Raw genomic sequence first — 20,331 nt, forward strand, 5'->3', positions numbered from 1 at the left:
TTGAAATTCTAGTTACAGTGGGCTCAATTTTTCCCAATGCTATTTTTTGGCGTACTTGAAGCATTTTGCCCGTTTTTTTTTTTGGCCCAACTACGCCAAAAAAAAAGTAATCCAACTTTCCCCGTTTGAATTGTTGATTTTGGTGCCGCATAGCCTGTCCTTCAGCTTTGGGGGTGGCGCCTAAGATCTGTGCCAAAAAGATCGGGTTGCCAGGGTAACGAGGGACACACTCTGGGCTGAGGCTGGAAAGTGAAATATACAACACGTTCTGGCCTGCTCACGGCAACCTGCACAAGCACCTTGCACATTGCAGCAGCTTTCCAGCATTAAATTATTAGAGTTTATTCCAAAAATCTATCCGCCCCTCTCTCCTCTCCCGCGCCCCCCCCCTTTCCCAGCTGCTAGCTCTGGCCAAAAGGTCTCCCTCCTGCCGGTGTTGGGTGCCGCTGCTTGCCCTGGCCAAAAGGCCTCCCTCTCGGTGCCAGCCTTGGCCAAAAGGCTTCCCTACCCTCCTGGTGACGCTCCTAACCCTGGCCGAAAGGCCCCTCTCTCTTTCATCCCACCTCCCCCTTCTCCCCTCCCGCTCTGCTGTCCGGGCCCTGGAACTGCATCTGCTGCACTGATTCTCTTACCTGCGCTAATTTTGTTGGCTGGCCAGAAGGTTTTTCCATAGTGGTCAATAAAAATTGGCCAAACTTGCTTAAATGGCCAGAATTGGTGCTGCTGGCAGGTTACGCCCCCCCCAATGAGGTTTTTAAAAAATCCTACTTAAATGAATTACGCTAGCGCAGAAACCTTGGGGAAACTTGGAGATTTGAATGTACTCCCCCAAAAAGCGGTGCACACCAAAAAAAAAAGGTGCAGATAGTTGGGGAAAGTTACGCCCAATATAATTGTACGTGCAGTTTGGTTCTGACTTTTTAATGTGGGCTACATTTTTCTCCAGTTTGCATTCGGCTTTACCTAGTAATTCCAAACAATTAATAAAATTAGACCCGATTAAAGTATGCTGAAGAATAATACAAATTATTTTCTTTGGAAACTCCTGTTTCTGTACTCATCAAAATCTTCAGGCTATCTTAGACTAACTTTTTGTATTTTGAATTGGAAATCAAATGAAATGTAGGAAAGTTCATTTTTAGTTCTCTGTTCATAGTAGCTTTAAGCATTGGAGGATCTTGTATCTTCTGAGCACTTTGAATATGCGTGTCTTTTGGGTGAGCAGAGAAAGAAGTCCCCATGTATGTTTCTATTTGAGCGATTTATGAAATTAATGCATTGAGACATGAAATGTGAACTGAATTTCTTTTTATTAGGTCTCTGCTGACGAATCTGGTCTGGAGCATCACTTCCGCAAACCAGCAAATGATATAACCTCCCAGCTGGAAATCAATTTTGGTGATTTGGGACGCCCTGGCCGTGGTGGCAGAGGAGGTCGAGGTGGACGTGGACGTGGTGGTGGTGGTGGCGGCGGCGGCGGCGGCGGCAGTGGTGGTGGCGGAGGAGGCAGCAGCGGAGGCAGGAGCATCCGTGGAATGAGACCTGATAAGGTATCAACAGCACTTCTGGGTAGCATTGGATGGGAATGGTACTTTCCAGCCAAGTTACTAAAACAGTTAAAGATTTAGAAAACAAGTAACACTGCTCATAATGGTTAACAGCACTGTCCAGTATCATACTATGCTGCAGAGATCAGAAGGTCCTAGGTTTATTTCCGGTTCTTTGCTGAGTTCACTTCAGTCAAGAGAACGTTTGGGTGTGGTATAATTGGCTTTCATGTGTTGGACTGGCAAAGAAAAATTCAGCCATTGTTTCTGTTGCTGATCACTATTTAGTCACTACTGCTGGAAAATGTGCATATGTGGATGATTTTGAAAGAGAAAAGGAGTTGCATTTATATAGCGCCTTTCATAACCTCGATGTCCCAATGAAGTACTTTTGAAGTGCAGTCACAGTTGTAATCCAGGAACTTTCTAAGGTCATGAAAGGCTATGCAAATACAGATTTATTTTTTTTCTTGTGAGCACCTGTACTTTATTTGAAGCTTCTACCATAGCCAGGGGAAAGGAGTGTTAGGATTTTAATAAAGCAGGTTAATGCCCAATGTGAAGAGTGTTGACCTTGTTCGTCCTTCTTGCTTTTTCCCTCGATCTCCCTGTTGATAGGTTGAGAGTTTCTTAATGAAGGTGGAGCTTTTTAAAAATCTGTTCCGCAAGAGTGCAACTGTTGTATAATCACTAGGTAATATTATTTTACTCAACAGGATAGACTGCCTCCAATGTTCCAGAAAAGCTAGTCAAGTACATGAATATTTTTTTTTTAAATCAGAATTTATTAGACTAAAGCAGATTTTTTTTAATCCCTGCATGAAACAAACTGATGCATAGATTGATCAAAGCCTTCATATCGTAGTTGTCACTGGGTTCACTATATTGGACATTTCCACACACCGTTCAGCTCTCACATGATCTCCAGTTGCCTGCTCAGATTTAGAGCATTTTCCATTTGATCATTGAACATAACCCGATAAATGATAATTTTTTCTTAAAACCGTGCAGAAAATTGTTTCTTTAGAGTAAAAAAAAAAGCTGATCCCAGTCCAAGCACTGAAGTGTACAATGTTTGATTTAAATGTTTAATCTGGAATCCATAACCTGATAAATCGTGTTTTTTAAAAATTGGCCTTGAGCAAGAATGAGACCAGCCAAAAAACCTGCTCCCTTCCAATTAGGGTGTGCCATTGAATTGCAGCATATCTGGTTGCTACCAGTTTGTTGAGCACAGTTACTGTGTTTTGAGGTTTTGGTAACTAACATTTCAAAATAAATTTGATAATTTCAAATGTGGAGTATACATTTTTTTAATTTTAAGTTTAAAAACTATGCAGTGTGATTTTCACTGCGGTGTGACCTCCCAAGTAGATCCCATCATCTGTACTAGACCTGGAGGTGGGAAGAAGGTTTGTTTTATAAAGTTAAGTGTGTGGTAATTATCTCTCCTCGAAATGTGCAGCCGGGTTTTTTATCAGTCAGTGATGAGTTCAGCAGTCAGTGCACGTGTTATCATGCTTGAAGTTGCTGTAAGTTGAACTATAAAATTGCAACTGGTTCTCAATTTGTATTAGATATATTTTGAACTGGTTATCAATGTTACATGGGCAAATGGAAAATATTTTAATAGGATTTTAAAACCTGATGCATTCCTGTGTTTTGTTAACTGTTGTAGTGCGAGCAAAATTATTGCTCATCTAAATATCCAAGATTAAGAAAAGTTGTACTTTACTGTTGCTATTAGTTGAGTTGAAATGAGATGTTTAAAGACCCATGTATCAATCAATATTTTTAAGTTAGAATGAGCAGTTGTGCTTTGTCAATTGACATGGTAGTTATACTTTTCAGTTCCTGTGCATGTTTAAATCTAATGAATTCTTAAACCAATTAGATAGCTGAATGATAAGTCAGTGGAATTGCAAAAGTTTAAAAAAAAAAAATCTTGCCAACAAGCAATTTCTAGTTGCAACCCCAATTTATATAAACTGCATCACGTCTGGAGCCTGTAAGACTCACTGTTGCATCTCACATTTTTCCACTGAGGAGCAGCAATGGTTCTGTAGATGAAATGTTCTTTCTAGCTGCTCAAAAATAGAAGCCAATCCTTAAGCTATGACTTGACAACTGGTATGTGCAAGCTGTATGGTCCACCATCCTGTATGGTGACTCTGGGAAGTCCACTGTATAGTCAGGCAGCTGTAGTATTTTCTGATATCTTCGCTCCCATCTCATTGCTTAATGTGTGCTGCTCTTAGTGATAATTTTGTTTCAAAACACATAGGGCTGCAACAGGAAACCTTGTTTGAACCTTGTGATTTAAATAATTGAGGAATAATTAATGTTGAGCACTCCAATATTGTAATCTGGTAAAAGTCATTTTCAAGATGAAAATTGTTGAACTGTGCCTAAAGATACAAGTCATAACTTTCATTGTGTTGAAGGAAAAGTTAAAAGGCAATTGAGGCTAGTATAGTGGATTAGTATAGTATGATTTCACCTAGAGTAAACTGGCTTCAAATCCAGTCTATGGCAGTGGAGTGAAAGCCTATTCTGTCAACGATGTAAATTGGCAAACTCCAATCTAATTCCTTATGGATGTGGGTAAGAAGTGCAGAATTACCAACAAATGGGCAATATATCTACAGTCTTGTTCAGCTGCTATGAAGATTTAGTATGGTCAAAGAATTTAAGGAAACCTCTTGGACTAGGTATTAAGGGGCATTGTTTGACAGAGCAAGGGGAGTTTTACTCCATCTGCTCAGTGTATCTAGTCTCAGTTTTGATGCTGACACTTAATGCTGAAAGTAGGGTATTGCTTTATTTCTGGAACATTATAATTCTTGAATTTTGAGCAGAAAGTTTAAGGGAAAGGTCAGTCTTTACAGTAGAGAACACTAACAATATTCTGACAGTGGATAGTCTAGGGACTATATGAGGGGAGGAACTTAACACAATCACAATCACTAAGGAGGTGGTACTCAGTAAGATAATAGGACTAAAGGCAGATAAATCCCCTGGAGCTGATGGCTTGCATCTTAGGGTCTTGAGAGAAGTAGCAGCAGGAATTGTAGATGCATTGATTGTAATTTACCAAAATTCCCTGGATTCTGGGGAGGTCCCAGCAGATTGGAAAACTGCAAATGTAGCACCCCTTTTTTTTTTTAAAAAGGCAGACAAAAAGCGGGAAACTATACACCAGTTAGCCTAACATCTGTGGTTGGGAAAATGTTGGATTCCATTATTAAAGCAGTAGCAGGACATTTGGAAAAGCAAAATTCGGTCAGGCAGAGTCAGCATGGATTTATGATGGGGAAGTCATGTTTGACAAATTTGCTGGAGTTCTTTAAGGGTGTAACAAACAGGGTGGATAAAAGGAAACCAGTGGATGTGGGGTATTTGGACTTCCAGAAGGCATTTGACAAGGTGCTACATAAAAGGTTACTGCACAAGATAAAAGTTCGCGAGGTTGGGGATAATATATTAGCATGGATAGATGATTGGCTAACTAACAGAACAGAGTGCCGGGATAAATGGTTCATGAGGTGAACCAGGTGACATGATAGGTCCAAGTCAGCATGGATTTGTGAAAGGGAAATCATGCTTGACAAATCTTCTTAAATTTTTTGAGGATGCTTCCAGTAGAGTGGACAAGGGAGAACCAGTTGATGTGGTATATTTGGACTTTCAGAAGGCTTTCGACAAGGTCCCACACAAGAGATTAATGTGCAAAGTTAAAGCATGGATTGAGAACTGGTTGTCAGACAGGAAGCAAAGAGTAGGAGTAAATGGGGACTTTTCAGAATGGCAGGCAGTGACTAGTGGGGTACCGCAAGGTTCTGTGCTGGGGCCCCAGCTGTTTACACTGTATATTAATGACTTAGACGAGGAGATTAAATGTAGTATCTCCAAATTTGTGGATGACACTAAGTTGGGTGGCAGTGTGAGCTGCGAGGAGGACGCTATGAGGCTGCAGAGCGACTTGGATAGGTTAGGTGAGTGGGCAAATGCATGGCAGATGAAGTATAATGTGGATAAATGTGAGGTTATCCACTGGTGGTAAAAACAGAGACGCAGACTATAATCTGAATGGTGACAGATTCGGAAAAGGGGAGGTGCAACGAGACCTGGGTGTCATGGTACATCAGTCATTGAAGGTTGGCATGCAGGTACAGCAGGCGGTTAAGAAAGCAAATGACATGTTGGCCTTCATAGCGATGGGATTTGAGTACAGGGGCAGGGAGGTGTTGCTACAGTTGTACAGGGCCTTGGTGAGGCCACACCTGGAGTATTGTGTACAGTTTTGGTCTCCTAACCTGAGGAAGGACATTCTTGCTATTGAGGGAGTGCAGCGAAGGTTCACCAGACTGATTCCCGGGATGGCGGGACTGACCTATCAAGAAAGACTGGATCAACTGGGCTTGTATTCACTGGAGTTCAGAAGAATGACCTCATAGAAACGTTTAAAATTCTGATGGGTTTAGACAGGTTAGATGCAGGGGAATATTCCCACTGTTGAGGAAGTCCAGAACCAGGGGTCACAGTCTAAGGATAAGGGGTAAGCCATTTAGGACCGAGATGAGGAGAAACTTCTTCACCCAGAGAGTGGTGAACCTGTGGAATTCTCTACCCCAGAAAGTTGTTGAGGCCAATTCACTAAATATATTCAAAAGGAGTTAGATGAAGTCCTTACTACGAGGGGGATCAAGGGGTATGGCGAGAAAGCAGGAATGGGGTACTGAAGTTGCATGTTCAGCCATGAACTCATTGAATGGCAGTGCAGGCTAGAAGGGCCAAATGGCCTACTCCTGCACCTATTTTCTATGTTTCTATTCTCTGGTTGGCAACCAGTAACTAGTGGGGTGCCGCAGGACTCAGTGGTGGGACCCCAACTATTTACAACCTATATCAACGACTTGGAAGAAGGGCCTGAATGTAACGTAGCCAAGTTTGCTGACGATACAAAGATGGGAGGAAAAGCAATGCGTGAGGAAGACACACAATCTGCAAAATGACAGAGACAGGCTAAGTGAGAGGGCAAAAACTTGCCAGATGGAATATGATGTTGGAAAGTGTGAGGTCATGCACTTTGGCAGAAAAAATCAAAGAGCAAGTTATTATTTAAATGGAGAAAGATTGCAAAGTGCCGCAGTACAGCGGGACCTAGGGGTACTTGTGCATGAAACACAGAAGGATAGTATGCAGTTACAGCAAGTGATCAGGAAGGCCAATGGTATCTTGGCCTTTATTGCAAAGGACATAGAGTATAAAAGCAGGGAAGTCTTGCTACAGCTATACTGCGTGCTGTTTTGGTTTCCATATTTACGAAAGGATATACTTGCTTTGGAGGCAGTTCAGCGAAGGCTCACTTGGTTGATTCTGCGGATGAGGGGGTTGACTTATGAGGAAACATAGAAACAAGGTGCAGGAGTAGGCCATTCGGCCCTTCAAGCCTGCGCCACCATTCAGTATGATCATGGCTGATTTATGCGACTTCAGTACCCCATTCCTGCTTTCTCGCCATACCCCTTGATCCCTTTAGTCGTAAGGGCCACATCCAACTCCCTTGCGAATATATCTAATGGACTGGTCTCAACAACTTTCTGTGGCAGAGAATTCCACAGGTTCACAATTCTGAGTGAATAAATTTCTCCTCACCTCGGTCCTAAATGGATTACCCCTTATCCTTAGACTGTGACCCCTGGTTCTGGACTTCCCCAACATCGGCAACATTTTTCCTGCATCTAACCTGTCCAATCCCATCAGAAATTTGTGTGTTTTTATGAGATCCCCTCTCATTCATCTAAATTCCAATGAATATAAGCCTAGTCGATCCAATCTTTCTTCGTATGTCAGTCCTGCCATCTCGGGAATCAGTCTGGTGAACCTTCGCTGCACTCCCCAGTAGCAAGAATGTCCTTCCTCAGATTAGGAGAACAAAACTGCACACACTACTCAAGGTGTGGTCTCACCAAGGACCTGTACCTCCCTGCTCCTATATTCCAATCACCTTGCTATGAAGGCCAGCATGCCATTTGCTTTCTTTACTGCCTGCTGTACCTGCATGCCTCCCTTCAATGACTGATGTACCATGACACCCAGGTCTCACTTTTACTAATCTGTCACCATTCAGATAATCTGTCTTCCTGTTTTTGCCACCAAAGTGGATAACCTCACACTTATCCACATTATACTGTATCTGCCATACATTTGCCCATTCACCTAACCTGTCCAAGTCCTCTGCAGCCTCCTAGCATCCTCCTTGCAGCTCGCACTGCCACCCAGCTTAGTGTCATCTGCAAACTTGGAGCTATTACATTCAATTCCTTCATCTAAATCGTTACTGTGTATTATAAATAGCTGAACCCTGTGGCACTCCACTAGTCACTGCCTGCCATTCTGAAAAGGATCTGTTTATTCCCACTCTTTGCTTCCTGTCTGTCAACCATTTCTCTATCCATGTCAATACATTACTCCCAATACCATGTGCCTTAATTTTGCACACTAACCTCATGTGGGACCTTGTCAAAAGCCTTTTGAAAATCCAAATACACCACATCCAGTGGTCTCCCTTATCCACTCTACTAGTTACATCCTCAAAAAAAATTCTAGAAGATTTGTCAAGCATGATTTCCCTTTCATAAATCCATGCCGACTTGGACCGATCCTGCCACTGCTTTCCAAATGTGCTGCTTTACATCTTTAATAATTGACTCCAGCATTTTCCTCACCACTGATGTCAGGCTAACCGGTCTATAATTCCCTGTTTTCTCTCCCTTTTTTAAAAAGTGGGGTTACGTTAGCTACCCTCCAATCCATAGGAACTGATCCAGAGTCCATGAAAAGTTGGAAAATGCCCACCAATGCATCTACTATTTCTCGGTCACTTCCTTCTGGTTTTACTAGTCTTCAGTCCCTTTAATTTCCTGACTAATAAGGATTTCTCTCAGTTTTCCCCCTTCTCGCTTGACCCACAGTCCCCTAGTATTTTCGGGAGGTTATTCGTGTCTTCCTTAGTGAAGACAGAATCAATTTGTTCAATTGGTCTGTCATTTCCTTGGTCCCCATTATGAATTCACCTGATTCTGACTGCAGGGGACCTACATTAGTCTTCACTAATCTTTTTCTCTTCACATATCCATAGAAGCTTTTGCAGTCAGTTTTTATGTTCCCTGCAAGCTTACACTCATTCTATTTTTCCCCTCCTAATTAAACCCTTAGTCCTCCTCTGCTGAATTCTAAATTTCTCTCAGTCCTCGGGTTTGCTGCTTTTTCCGGCCAATTTATATGCCTCTTCCTTGGATTTAACACTTTCCCTAATTTCCCTTGTTAGCTACGGTTGAGCCACCTTCCCTTTTTTATTCTCGCACCACACAGGGATGTACAATTGTTGTAGTTCATCCATGTGATATTTAAATGTCTGCCATTGCCTATCCACCGTCAACCCTTTTCAGTATCATTCTCCAGTCAATCCTAGCCAATTCATGTCTCATACCGTCGAAATTACCTTTCCTTACGTTCAGGACCGTAGTCTCTGAATTAACTGTGTCACTCTCCATCTTAATGAAGAATTCTATCATATTATGGTCACTCTTCCCCAAGGGGCCCCGCACGACCAGATTGCTAATTAATCCCCTCTCGTTACACAAGACCCAGTCTAGGATGGCCTGCTCTCTAGTTGGTTTCTCGACATATTGGTCTAGAAAACCATCTCTTATATGCTCCAGGAAATGCTCCTCCACAGTGTTGCTACCAGTTTGGTTAACCCAATCAATATATAGATTAAAGTCACCCATGATAACTGCTGTACCTTATTACACGTGTCCCTAATTTCCTGCTTGATGCCACCCCCACCTCCCTAATACTGTTTGGTCTGTACACAATTTTCCACTAACGTTTTCTGCCCTTTGGCTCTACCCATACAGATTCCACATCATCCACGCTAATGTCTTTCCTTACTATTGCGTTAATCTCCTCTTTAACCAGTAACGCTACCCCATCTCCTTTTCCTTCCTGTCTGTCCTTCCTGAATATTGACTAGCCCTGGATGCTGAGTTCCCAGCCTTGGTTACCTTGGAGCCATGTCTCCGTAATCCCAATTACATCATACCTGCTATTGAGTAGGTTGGGCCTCTACTCATTGGAATTCAGAAGAATGAGAGGTTATCTTATCGAAATGTATAAGATTGAGGGGGGCTTGACAAGGTGGATGCAGAGAGGATGTTTCCACTGATGGGGGAGACTAGAACAAGAGGACATGATCTTAGAATAAGGGGCTGCCCATTTAAAACAGATGAGGAATTTCTTCTGAGGGTTGTGGATCTGTGGAATTCGCTGCCTGAGAGAGCTGTGGAAGCTGGGACATTGAATAAATTTAAGACAGAAATAGACAGCTTCTTAAATGATACGGGGGTAAGGGGTTATGGGGAGCAGGCGGGGAAGTGGAGCTGAGTCCATGATCAGATCAGCCATGATCTTATTGAATGGCGGAGCAGGCTTGAGGGGCCGTATGGCCTATTTCTGTTCTTATGTCAGTATGTCTTTACAATTTATACTAGGCTGCATAGTCTGAGCTTTCAGATTCAAGACTTGTTGGCTGACATAATGCAGCTTCAGCTGTAAATACCATTCCTATACATGCTTCAGTGTATTATAATATAGGGGGTTGAAGGGAGGTAAACCAGCCACTTTTAAAACTATCAGTCTAGGCAGCATTTAAAACCAGGTCCCAGAAGTGATTGTCTCCTCTAGCTGTAAAGGTTCTTTGTGTAATACTCATCAATTCCTAATGGCCTTAATTGGTATTAAAATTGTAATCTATTTTGATCTACTGGAGAATGATTTAATGAGACCACTAGAGACTCTTAACTTTTCAATTACTCTGATTTTTAAATTTACTTTTAATCTATATATTGATCAATTTTGTTTTAATATAATTGATCTTGATTTACTAATTCTTCTATTGTTATCAACCTATTCCCTATTCGCTATGTAAATTTGTTTTTTTCCCCGGTGTATATTTGCGTGTGCATTTTGGCTGCCGCTTTGGACCCGAGCCATTCACTTTTCTATTTCCACTTCCTTCTCCCACTTTTTCTTTTCTCTCTCGCTCCCTGACCAGTCTCTCCTGTTACCATGCCGCCTTTCATCTCTCCTCTCTTGGATACTCTGTCCTCCCACATCACTACCCCAATCCTTCATTACTCTTCAACTTTCCTACTCTCCTGCCGCCCCGCCCCAAGCTCCACTCCCTGCAGCTTCCCTCTGTGCCTCTCTTGGCATCCTCTGAAGGGCCCACCGTGGCACTCATCGCTATCTCCTCACGAGTAGCAACCCCAATTGTCCCATCCTACTCTCTCTCCGACTTTGCCGCCCAGCTTGCCCGCAGAGTGCTCACCTTGTCAATCTCCTCCCCGTCCAACTCATCCCTCCAAGTGCTGACCCTGTGTATGCTGGCAGTGGATCAGCCATCACCGATCCTCTCCAGATCTCTTTGCAAAATGTCCATTCGCTTGTGAAAAAGGCCCTTGCCATCCATGACCTTATTGTGGATGATTGCATGGTCATCATGGTCCTGATTGAAACTTGGCTGTGGGGTGATGACACCTTACCTTTAAACAAAGCTTCCCCACCTGGCTACACCTTCCACCACCACCACCATGGTGGCAGTGTGTGTCTCATCACCAAATCTTACTTTGGTCTGTCCCCCAACTCCTGGCACTTTCTCTTTTGAACATCTCGCCTTATTCCACCCCTCTCACCTCATTTAAAATTCTCGTTCTCTGCTGCCCACCCAAATATAATTGATCCTATTCCCACTAAACTGCTGACCACCCAATTTCCTTTTCTGGCTCCCATGTTAGCTGACATTGTTAATGGTTCTCTCTCCTCGGGTATTGTCCCCCCTCCTTCAAATCTGCAGTATCACCCCTTTCCTCAAAAAAAACCCCTTGACCCCACTGTGCTTGCTAGCTACCGCCCCATCTCCAACCTCCCTTTCCTGTCCAAAGTCCTTGCGAACATATTGTCGCCTCCCAAATCCGTGCCCATCTTTCTCGGACCTCCATGTTTGAATCCCTTCAATCTGGTTTCTGCTCCTTCCACAGTACCGAAACGGCTCTCATCAAAGTCACAAATGACATCCTTTGTTACTGTGACAAAGGTAAACTGTCCCTCCTCGTCTTCCTGGACCTGTCTACAACCTTTGACACGGTTGACCACTCCATCCTCCTCCAACACCTCTCCACCATTGTCCAACTGGGTGGGACTGCGCTCGCCTGGTTCCATTCTTATCTATCGAATCGTAGCCAGAAAATCTCCTGCAATGGCTTCTCTTCCCACTCCTGCATTGTTACCTCTGGTGTCCCCCAAGGATCTATCCTTGGCCCCCTCTTATTTCTCATCTATATGCTGCCCCTTGGCGATATCATCAGAATCAGTTTGCACATGTACCATGATGGCACCCAGCTCTACCTCGCCACCACTTCTCGCCACCACTTCTCTCGACCCCGCCATAGTCTCTAAACTGTCAGACTGCTTATCCAGAACTGGCTAAACAGAAATTTTCTCCAATTAAATATTGCGAAGATCGAAGCCATTGTTTTTGGTCCCCTTCACAAACTGTTCTCTAGCCACTTACTCCATCCTTCTCCCTAGCATCTATTTGAGGCTAAACCAAACTGTTTGCAACCTAGGTGTCATATTTGACCCTGAAATGAGCTTCCGGCCACATCCGCGGCATAACTAAAACCGCCCATTTGCACCTCCGTAACATTGCCCACCTCCGCCTCCTGCCTAAGCTCATCCGCTGCTGAAACCCTCATGCCTTCATTACCTCTAGACTTGACTACTCCAACACACTCCTGGCTGGCCTCCCACATTCTATCCTATGTAAACTTGAGGTCATCCAAAACTCAACAGCCCATGTCCTAACTTGCACCAAGTCCCATTCACCCATCACCTCTGTGCTCGCTGACCTACATTCGTTCCCGGTTAGGCAACGCCTCGATTTCAAAATTCTCATCCTTGTTTACAAATCCTTTCGTGGCCTCACCCCTTCCCTATCTCTGTAATCTCTTTCGGCCTCTCAACCCCATGAGATGTCCGTTCCTCAATTCTGTCCTTTTGAGCATCCCTGATAATTGCTCCACCATCGGTGGCTGTGCCTTCAGCTGCCTGGGCCCTGAGCTCTGGAGCTCCCTCCCTAATCTTTCCACCTTTTTAAGATGCTCCTTAAAACCTAACCTTTTGACCAAGCTTTTGGTCATCTGCCATAAATTCTTCTTGTGGCTCGATGTCAAATGTATTTGTTTTGTCTTATAACACTGCTGTGGGACATTTTACTACATTAAAGGCACTATATAACTAAAAGTTGTTAAACAATCACACAGGATGACTGGTGTGTGAAATGAAATAATCTCACTGGTGTAGCATGTGATTATGGCACCTTTTGGGGCTGAATAGTATCTAGCCTGTGCACTTGATGTTGATACCGAATGCCCGTAATGAAAACAGTTTCATTCGCTAGCACTAACATTCCTTAGTTGCATGAGCACAGGATTAAAATAAAATGTGAATGGTCAATTTGATCAGAGATGAGCATGAGATTTTTTGATTCACTGCTTTTGAATATTGCACCTAGCCCATTTTGTTAATAGACACTCAAACATCCTTCAAATTCTTAGCATCTGATTACTTGGAGGTCAAAGCACAAGAAAGCTGTTGTTCTCCTTGCATAAGTGGACCAGTTTACCTTTTTCATGCACCAGTACTTGAGGTGACATTTCAATCTGACTACATTTAAACAGCACATAGATTTGTTTCTGTTTTCAATTTTAAAATTTTCAGAAATGTTTCTGTTTTCTCAACAGGAACATTATTGTTTTTAATAGTTTTACTGTTTCTTTTAATTTCTTGAAAGTAAATCAGAATATCAAAACTATCTTTAAATATTTTCTTGGGTTGAACAGATTTTTAAAAAAAATGCCTGAGTAAAGTAAAACATTTGTTTTCCCTTTAGTGAGAGTGGATGGTATAATTTGTTTCATCAAAGTACCTGTGATTTAACTTTCAAGATGAATCTGCAGGCATTCGGATCTAGGCTAGGATCTTGCAGGAGTACCAAACTCAAAGGACTCGTACACTTGTCTTCAATTTTCATTACTATAAATCTACTAAAGTGTTGAATTGTACAAGGGATAGTTTTTTTTCATCTTGTTGTAATCCAAATTCTACCAAGCGTCATTTGGTACTAAATTGTTGCTGAGAGATTGATTATATAAACTGTTACTTCCCTTAAATTCTTAAGTACTCTACATTGCAATGAAATGAGCTTCAAAATTTAAACCGGAATCTCAATAAAGCACTGGAAGCCCACACAACTCAAAAGACATATTTTATATTTTGTTCCTTAAATAGTTTTCCTGAATTTGCTTTTTATAGTGCTGGTTTTGTGCACACTATTACTATACTTTATCTGATCAAATTTCTCTTTTTTTTATTTTGCAGTCGAGCATCTCTGTTCCAAATGTTGATGACCCAGAAGCTTTCCCAGCTCTGGCCTAAATGGATGTCGTCAGCCTGGCCTGAAGTCCTCGGGGGGGCCCCCTCTATGAGGCTTGCATGCTTAAGGAACCCTTCTCAACTATATTAACAGAAAAAAAGGAGGAAAAAAAAGACTTTCATCCATACCATTCACACCTATGAACTGTCCACAAGGAATTGTTGAAATGGACTTCTCTTGCTACACAGAAGCAACAAATATTGGTAGCTGGTTTTATATCCACAAAGTAAATGGTAGCAGAGGAAAAAAGCTGTTTTCATAATAAATTTTCAGAAATTATGCATTCTTCATGGATTGATACTTTTTTGTATTGCTGCTTGAAAATATGCATTTCCAAACTTGAAATATAGGTGTGAAGAGTGTGCATCAATGAATGAGTCCAATGAGGTGCTTTATTTCAATGCATATAGAATCCTTTTGCCTTCATCAGATGAATTCTCTCCTAGTGCAATTTAGTATGCTGCTGATCTATGACCCAACTGGTGCAGTGTTTGGAGGAAATGCATCCCTGTGTAAGAATGGAAAAGGTACTACTTGTCTCAAAGATACTGTTTTTCTGCAAAGAAGTTGTGGTTTGACATTGCAAGGGCTAAGATTCCGCTCCCCCCCCCCCCCCCCCCCCCCGGCCCCATTGTTGCAGATTCTAAACATTTACTGAAAGATCAATGTTGAATATTTTGGCTAATGAAGCAGATGTCACTGAAATGGACACTGGTTAGTACCCATTTTTGTAAATCCTCCTCGCCCCCTTCTAAACTACTCTTCATATACAGGTCTCACTGGACCATATGCCCTCTGTGTCTTGAGAGAATGTTGAGACGTGTTCCTGCGCTTCTGCCAACTAGTGCTGGACCACAGTGTCCAGGCAGCTCTGTTTTGGCATCTTCTATTTAATACCTCCCTTGCTCCTCTTGCCTAGAAGGTAATGAGAGGAGACTGGCCAGTCTGCACAACAACCTACATTATCTACTACTTTTTTAAGGCACTGGATTTATACTCTCAATTTGCTGAGCCACCTTGATGGTGTGGATTCTTTAAGTTTTAGTATTTATGGTGAGCCTGAAATACTGGGACCTAGGATTTCAAAATAAATGCTGTAATGTGGAAGTCTAGCTTTTTTTTCTGTTGAAGTTTTAATAAAGGAGTACTTTTGAAATGTTACAAAAACAAGTGAGATACCATTAACGTGTCAATTAACTTAGTGAAATGGTATTTCATTTGTTTTAAATCTACAAATCCCAAGTCTATATATGCACATCTTGTGTATATTTTTGTCTGGTTGTTTTAACATTGCCCCAGCATGTTAAAATGGCCCATATAGTTGTTGCCAGATAGCAAATTGCTAATTTTGTTGAATCCAGAAAGACTATTGTTTAGACATGATAATGGCTATTTTTTTATTAGTGCACTGCAAAAAATATCCTCTGATATTTGCAAACTGGTAACCAATGTAAACTGTTACGTGAATTTATGTTACAGGTTTGCAACAGCGGAAATATGTTGTGTGTGACTTATTGCTTTATTGAATTAATTTCTCAATTTGAGTGGTGTAATGGATCAGACCTTGGTCTTTGACCCCTTGGATGATGGGATGAGCATCATCTCAATTTCCATTGCTTTCTTGGAGGGCAAGAGCCTGAAGTACCCTTAATTTAGTATTCCAACAAGCTGGAAATCTTAGCACCAGGAAGACTGACGGTAATATAGTTGAAACTGGAAGTATCTTTTGATGTGTGGTTAAGGCATGTTGCTGAAAAGTTTGGAAAGCTTTGTTATACCTGGCCTTGGATTGCTTGATGTGGACACTGGATATTTAAAAGCAGAACGTGTCCCATATCTGGCATTTCAAAACAGAAATCCATGCATTTCACCCAAAAACACTGCCGAATGTCAACATCTAGCCAGCTTCACTGTTTGTGAAAGACTTTAGCAAAAGGATGTGCAAAACAGCACTACAGTTACTTTTGGGGAAAGATTTCTTTCCATTCACTGGTGAAATCCACTAAATCTTTACAATGCAGCCTTTCTGGTGTCCTGTTAAATCCTTGATTCCTTTAGTAGAAATCACAAACCTATAGGCATAAATGGTTATTAATTATTCCACATTTTATTAATTGTTGGAGCAGCAGATTTACTTGAGGTGTACAAGCTGTAGTCCACCGAATTACTCTATCCCAGATGTTCTAAAGGTGGCTTTTCCCTACCTCTACTGTAAGGTACCCTGTTGTATGCTTTTGGAATTTGTATTTGCAAATGGGATAGACTGGGATGGAGAAACTGCTTGTATGGTCCTTATCTCTCATGATGATTGGGGAATGCTGTCCACAATTGAGTATTCTCATTCATAATGTCCCATCATAGGAAGTTCACCATGAAATGTCTGCTTCTGGACTGACTAAGGACCTTGGGAGTGACTGAGATGCTAGTAAGTATATAGGTATCTATAACACACTACTCTAGAACTTCAGCATTAGCTAGGCTGACACTTGAATACAGTAGGAAAGGAATCTTATGGGATTTTTTGAGGCATAGACCTTTAGGTGAGTTGTTAACTTGTGATCTAGCCTGCCTGCTTTTAAAGTTTAGGTGAAGATTAAAGATCCTATAGGACTTGAAGACTAGTTAATCTGCTTTTGTAATGGTTGAAGGAAGAATTTATCCTGGCTAACACAAGTCCCTTAACCACTACCACCAAAAAAGATTATCTAGTCATTCATCTCATTATGGCATTTTGCTGTGTGCAGAATGCTAAATAAATTTGCTTACATATGTTACTGCAATATAATTTATTCTATTCACATTGAAACATGAGAAGGTGCTTTACATAAAAGCAATTCCTGTTTAAAATAAATAACTAAAAATCCTGTACTCTGTCTCTTCAAAGGAACCCATTCTTAACCCATGTTCTCACTAAGTACCACCTAATCTCCAACTTATTTTTCCTCTCCAATGACAGTGTTGTTTAAGATCTGTGCCATCTTTCCCATAACTTTGTTATCCCGATCCGCCATTGTCCCTCCCACTGCACTGACACAGCCTAACACAAGTCGCATGACATTCACTGACTAATTCATTATTCCTGCTCCACCTCTGCATTCTTAAATATGGTCGGATCCTACATCCTGTGCCACCGCCTCTCTTGTAATGTCCAGTTAAGTGGGTTCATGGTTGATTGGTTTCAATGTTATCTGATTGTAACCTGACCATCTCAAGCAATAGCTTTTCTTCCCATCCCTGCATTGTCGTTTTAGGAGTTCCCCCTCAAGATCCATCCTTAACCCCTCTTATTAACATGCTGATTCTTGGCAACAACATTGGCAGGTACAGGGTCTGCTAATGATGCTCTGCTCTACTCTTCCACCTCTAAGCCTCTCCAAATTCAGTTTTGGAAGTGCCATAATTTCCTACAGCTAAACATTGGGAAGGCTAAAACCATCTTCTTTAGCCCCTTGCACAAACTCCATATCCTTGCCATTGACTATTTCCCCCTACCTGACCACACTCTGGCTGAATCACACTGCTCAACTTTGGGTTGTTTAATTTATGGCTACCTGCAAACTATATTTCCTGTCTGCTACTACTAAAATCATAGAAATTTATGGCAGAGGGAGGCCACTCAACCCATTGTCTGTGCCAGTCAAAAAAGTTATCCAGCCTAATCCCACTTTCCAACTTTTGGTTTGTAGCTATACAGATTATGGCACTTCAAGTGCTTATCCAAGTAGTTTTTAAATGTGATGAGCGTTTCTGCCTCTCCCACCCTTTCAGGCAGTGCGTTCCAGAGCCCCAACGCCCTCAGTGAAAACATTTCTCAATTCCTCTAATCCAACCAGTTACTTTAAATCTATGCCCCCTGGTAATTGACCTCTTTGCTAAAGGAAATATGTGCTTCCTATCCATTCTAGGCCCCTCATAATTTTATACACCTCAATTAAGTCTATCAGCCTCCTCTGCTCCAAAGAGAAAAACCCCAGCCTATCCAATCTTTACTCATAGCTAAAATTCTCCAGTCCTGGCAAGATTCGTGTAAATCACCTCGAGTGTATTCATCTCTTTCCTGTAATGTGGTGACCAGAACTGTGCGCAGTACTGTAGCTGTGGCCTAATTAGTGTTTTATACGCCCCCGATAAGTCCTCTTAGCCACCTCTGTTCCAAAGAAAACAATCCCAGCCTATTCAATCTTTCCTCATAGCTAAAATTCTCCTTTACAGTTCCAGCATAACCGCTCTGCTCTTATATTCTATGGCTCGGCTAATAAATCCCGTATGCCCTCTTAACCACTGTATCTACCTGTCCTGCTACCTTCAGGGATCTGTGGACATGCTCTGTTGCTCTTCATTTCTCAGTATCCTACCATTTATTGTGTATTCCCATTCCTTGTTGGCCCTCCCCAAATGCATTACCTCACACTTCTCCGGATTGAATTCCATTTGCTGCTTTTCTGCCCACATGACCAGTCCATTGATCTCTTCCTGCAGTCTACAGCTTTCTTCCTCACTATCTGCCACATGCCCAATTTTTGTATCATCTGCAAACTTTTTAATCATGCCCCCTAAACTGGGTATATAGGAACAGGAGTATGCCATTCAGCACCTCGAGCCTGTTCTGCCATTCAGTTAGATCATGGCTGATATGTATCATAACTCCTTTACCTATCTTGGTTCTAAAACCCTTAATGCTATTACCTAACAAAAACCTACCAATCTTGGTTTTGAAATGTTCAATTAATATGGGCTCAACAGCTTTTTGGTTTGGATGAGGGAGAGTTCCAGATTTCTAGTAACATTTTGTGTGAAGAAGTGCTTCCTGACATCACCTCGATCTGTAGCTCTAATTTTAAGGTTATGCCCCCTTGTCTGGATTCCTTCACCAGAGGAAATAGTTTCTCTCTATCCTGTCAAATCTCATTTTAGCACCTCAATTAGATCACCTTTAATCTTCCATATTTGAAGAATACAAGCCTAGTCTATGCAACCTGTCTTCATATTTTAATCTTGGTATTCTGGTAAATCTGCTTTCTTCCCCCCCCCCCCCCCCCAGCTAATGTATCCTTCCTGAGGTGCAGTGCCCAGAACTGAACAGACTACACCAGATGGGGTACAACCAGAGCTTTAAATAACAGTAATTTCTATCCCTTTATGTTCCTGTTCCCTGTATAAGGGCCAACATTCCATTAGCCTTTTTAATTCTTGTTTGTAGATATCTCCTAGCTTATGCTGGTTTCTGTACATGGACCCATAAATCTCCGCTCCACAGTACCTAGCTTTTCACCATTTAGAAAATACGTCTATCTTTTGTGTCCAAAGTGGATGACCTCACACTTCCCCACATTAAACTCCATCTGCCAGTTTTTACCCACTGTCAATGTCCCTTGGCAACTTTCATTATATTTGATGTGATTGGTCAGCAAAAATCTGTTTGGATGTGTTGAATTGTGTTAGTATATGCAATATGTTTGTGAGGAACATTGTCTTTTTTTAAACCGGGTTTGCCTATACTAAAGATAAGCTGTTTTGTTTGCAAAGTGAAATTGAATAGAATGCTATTTAAACACTGGAAGATGTGTATGTTCTCCATTATTGCGCAGTGGAAACAGTCTTGCTGTATTGGTCAGTCCTTTTGTGGAAAAATTAACCTTGCGAAAGAAAGACATTTGCAGTTTTTTAATCGGATTGTTATTTAGGTTCAATAGGATTTGGTTTACCTATTTAGTCATTTGATCTAATTGTTTTGCCATGATTGGGTTAATGTAATAGATCTGCACTGGCCTAGTTATTTTGTTTTGAGCAGCTGTTTACTTTGATCTGAACTAGTTTTTTCATGTTTACAAATCAAGCATAAAAACAATACAAATTTAAGGAAAATATTGCTCCCTACATTACAGAATGATGTATTAAGTGGTTTTTTATCCTAGTGTTTATCCCTCCCCACTCCACTGGTGGAAGGACGGACTAAATCTGATGGTATTGGCAATTCCTAGGAACAAATTGAGATTTGACTAGCTAAGTTTATAAAAAAATATATATATTCTTGGATGGATTAATGTTGGCAATCCCATATTTATTTCCCATTCCTTGCTGTCCTTTAGGACATTGAGTCAACCATTTAGTGTGGAACTGGAGTTGCGTGTAGGCAAGACCCAGGTAGGGATGGTGGGTTCCTTTTCATTTTCATAACTAATGGTGGGATTTAAATTCATCACCTCTGTTGCTAATCAAGTA

At 41.6% G+C, this 20,331-nt stretch overlaps 1 protein-coding gene across 4 annotated transcripts in view; it reads left to right on the plus strand.

Annotated features, from left to right (window-relative positions):
* LOC139268609 (SERPINE1 mRNA-binding protein 1-like) overlaps nt 1–14,388 on the plus strand; it is a 52,249-nt gene extending 37,861 nt beyond the window's left edge. For all 4 annotated transcript variants that reach the window (XM_070887004.1, XM_070887001.1, XM_070887003.1 and 1 more), the window contains exons 8-9: nt 1,317–1,550; nt 14,055–14,388. In XM_070887004.1, coding sequence (XP_070743105.1) covers nt 1,317–1,550; nt 14,055–14,111 — 291 coding nt within the window. In that variant the 3' untranslated portion in view covers nt 14,112–14,388. The remainder of the gene's footprint in view (nt 1–1,316; nt 1,551–14,054) is intronic.
* Nucleotides 14,389–20,331: the final 5,943 nt, after the last annotated feature.

Source organism: Pristiophorus japonicus, chromosome 8 (assembly GCF_044704955.1).
Source record: "Pristiophorus japonicus isolate sPriJap1 chromosome 8, sPriJap1.hap1, whole genome shotgun sequence".
NCBI classification, from domain to species: domain Eukaryota; kingdom Metazoa; phylum Chordata; class Chondrichthyes; family Pristiophoridae; genus Pristiophorus; species Pristiophorus japonicus.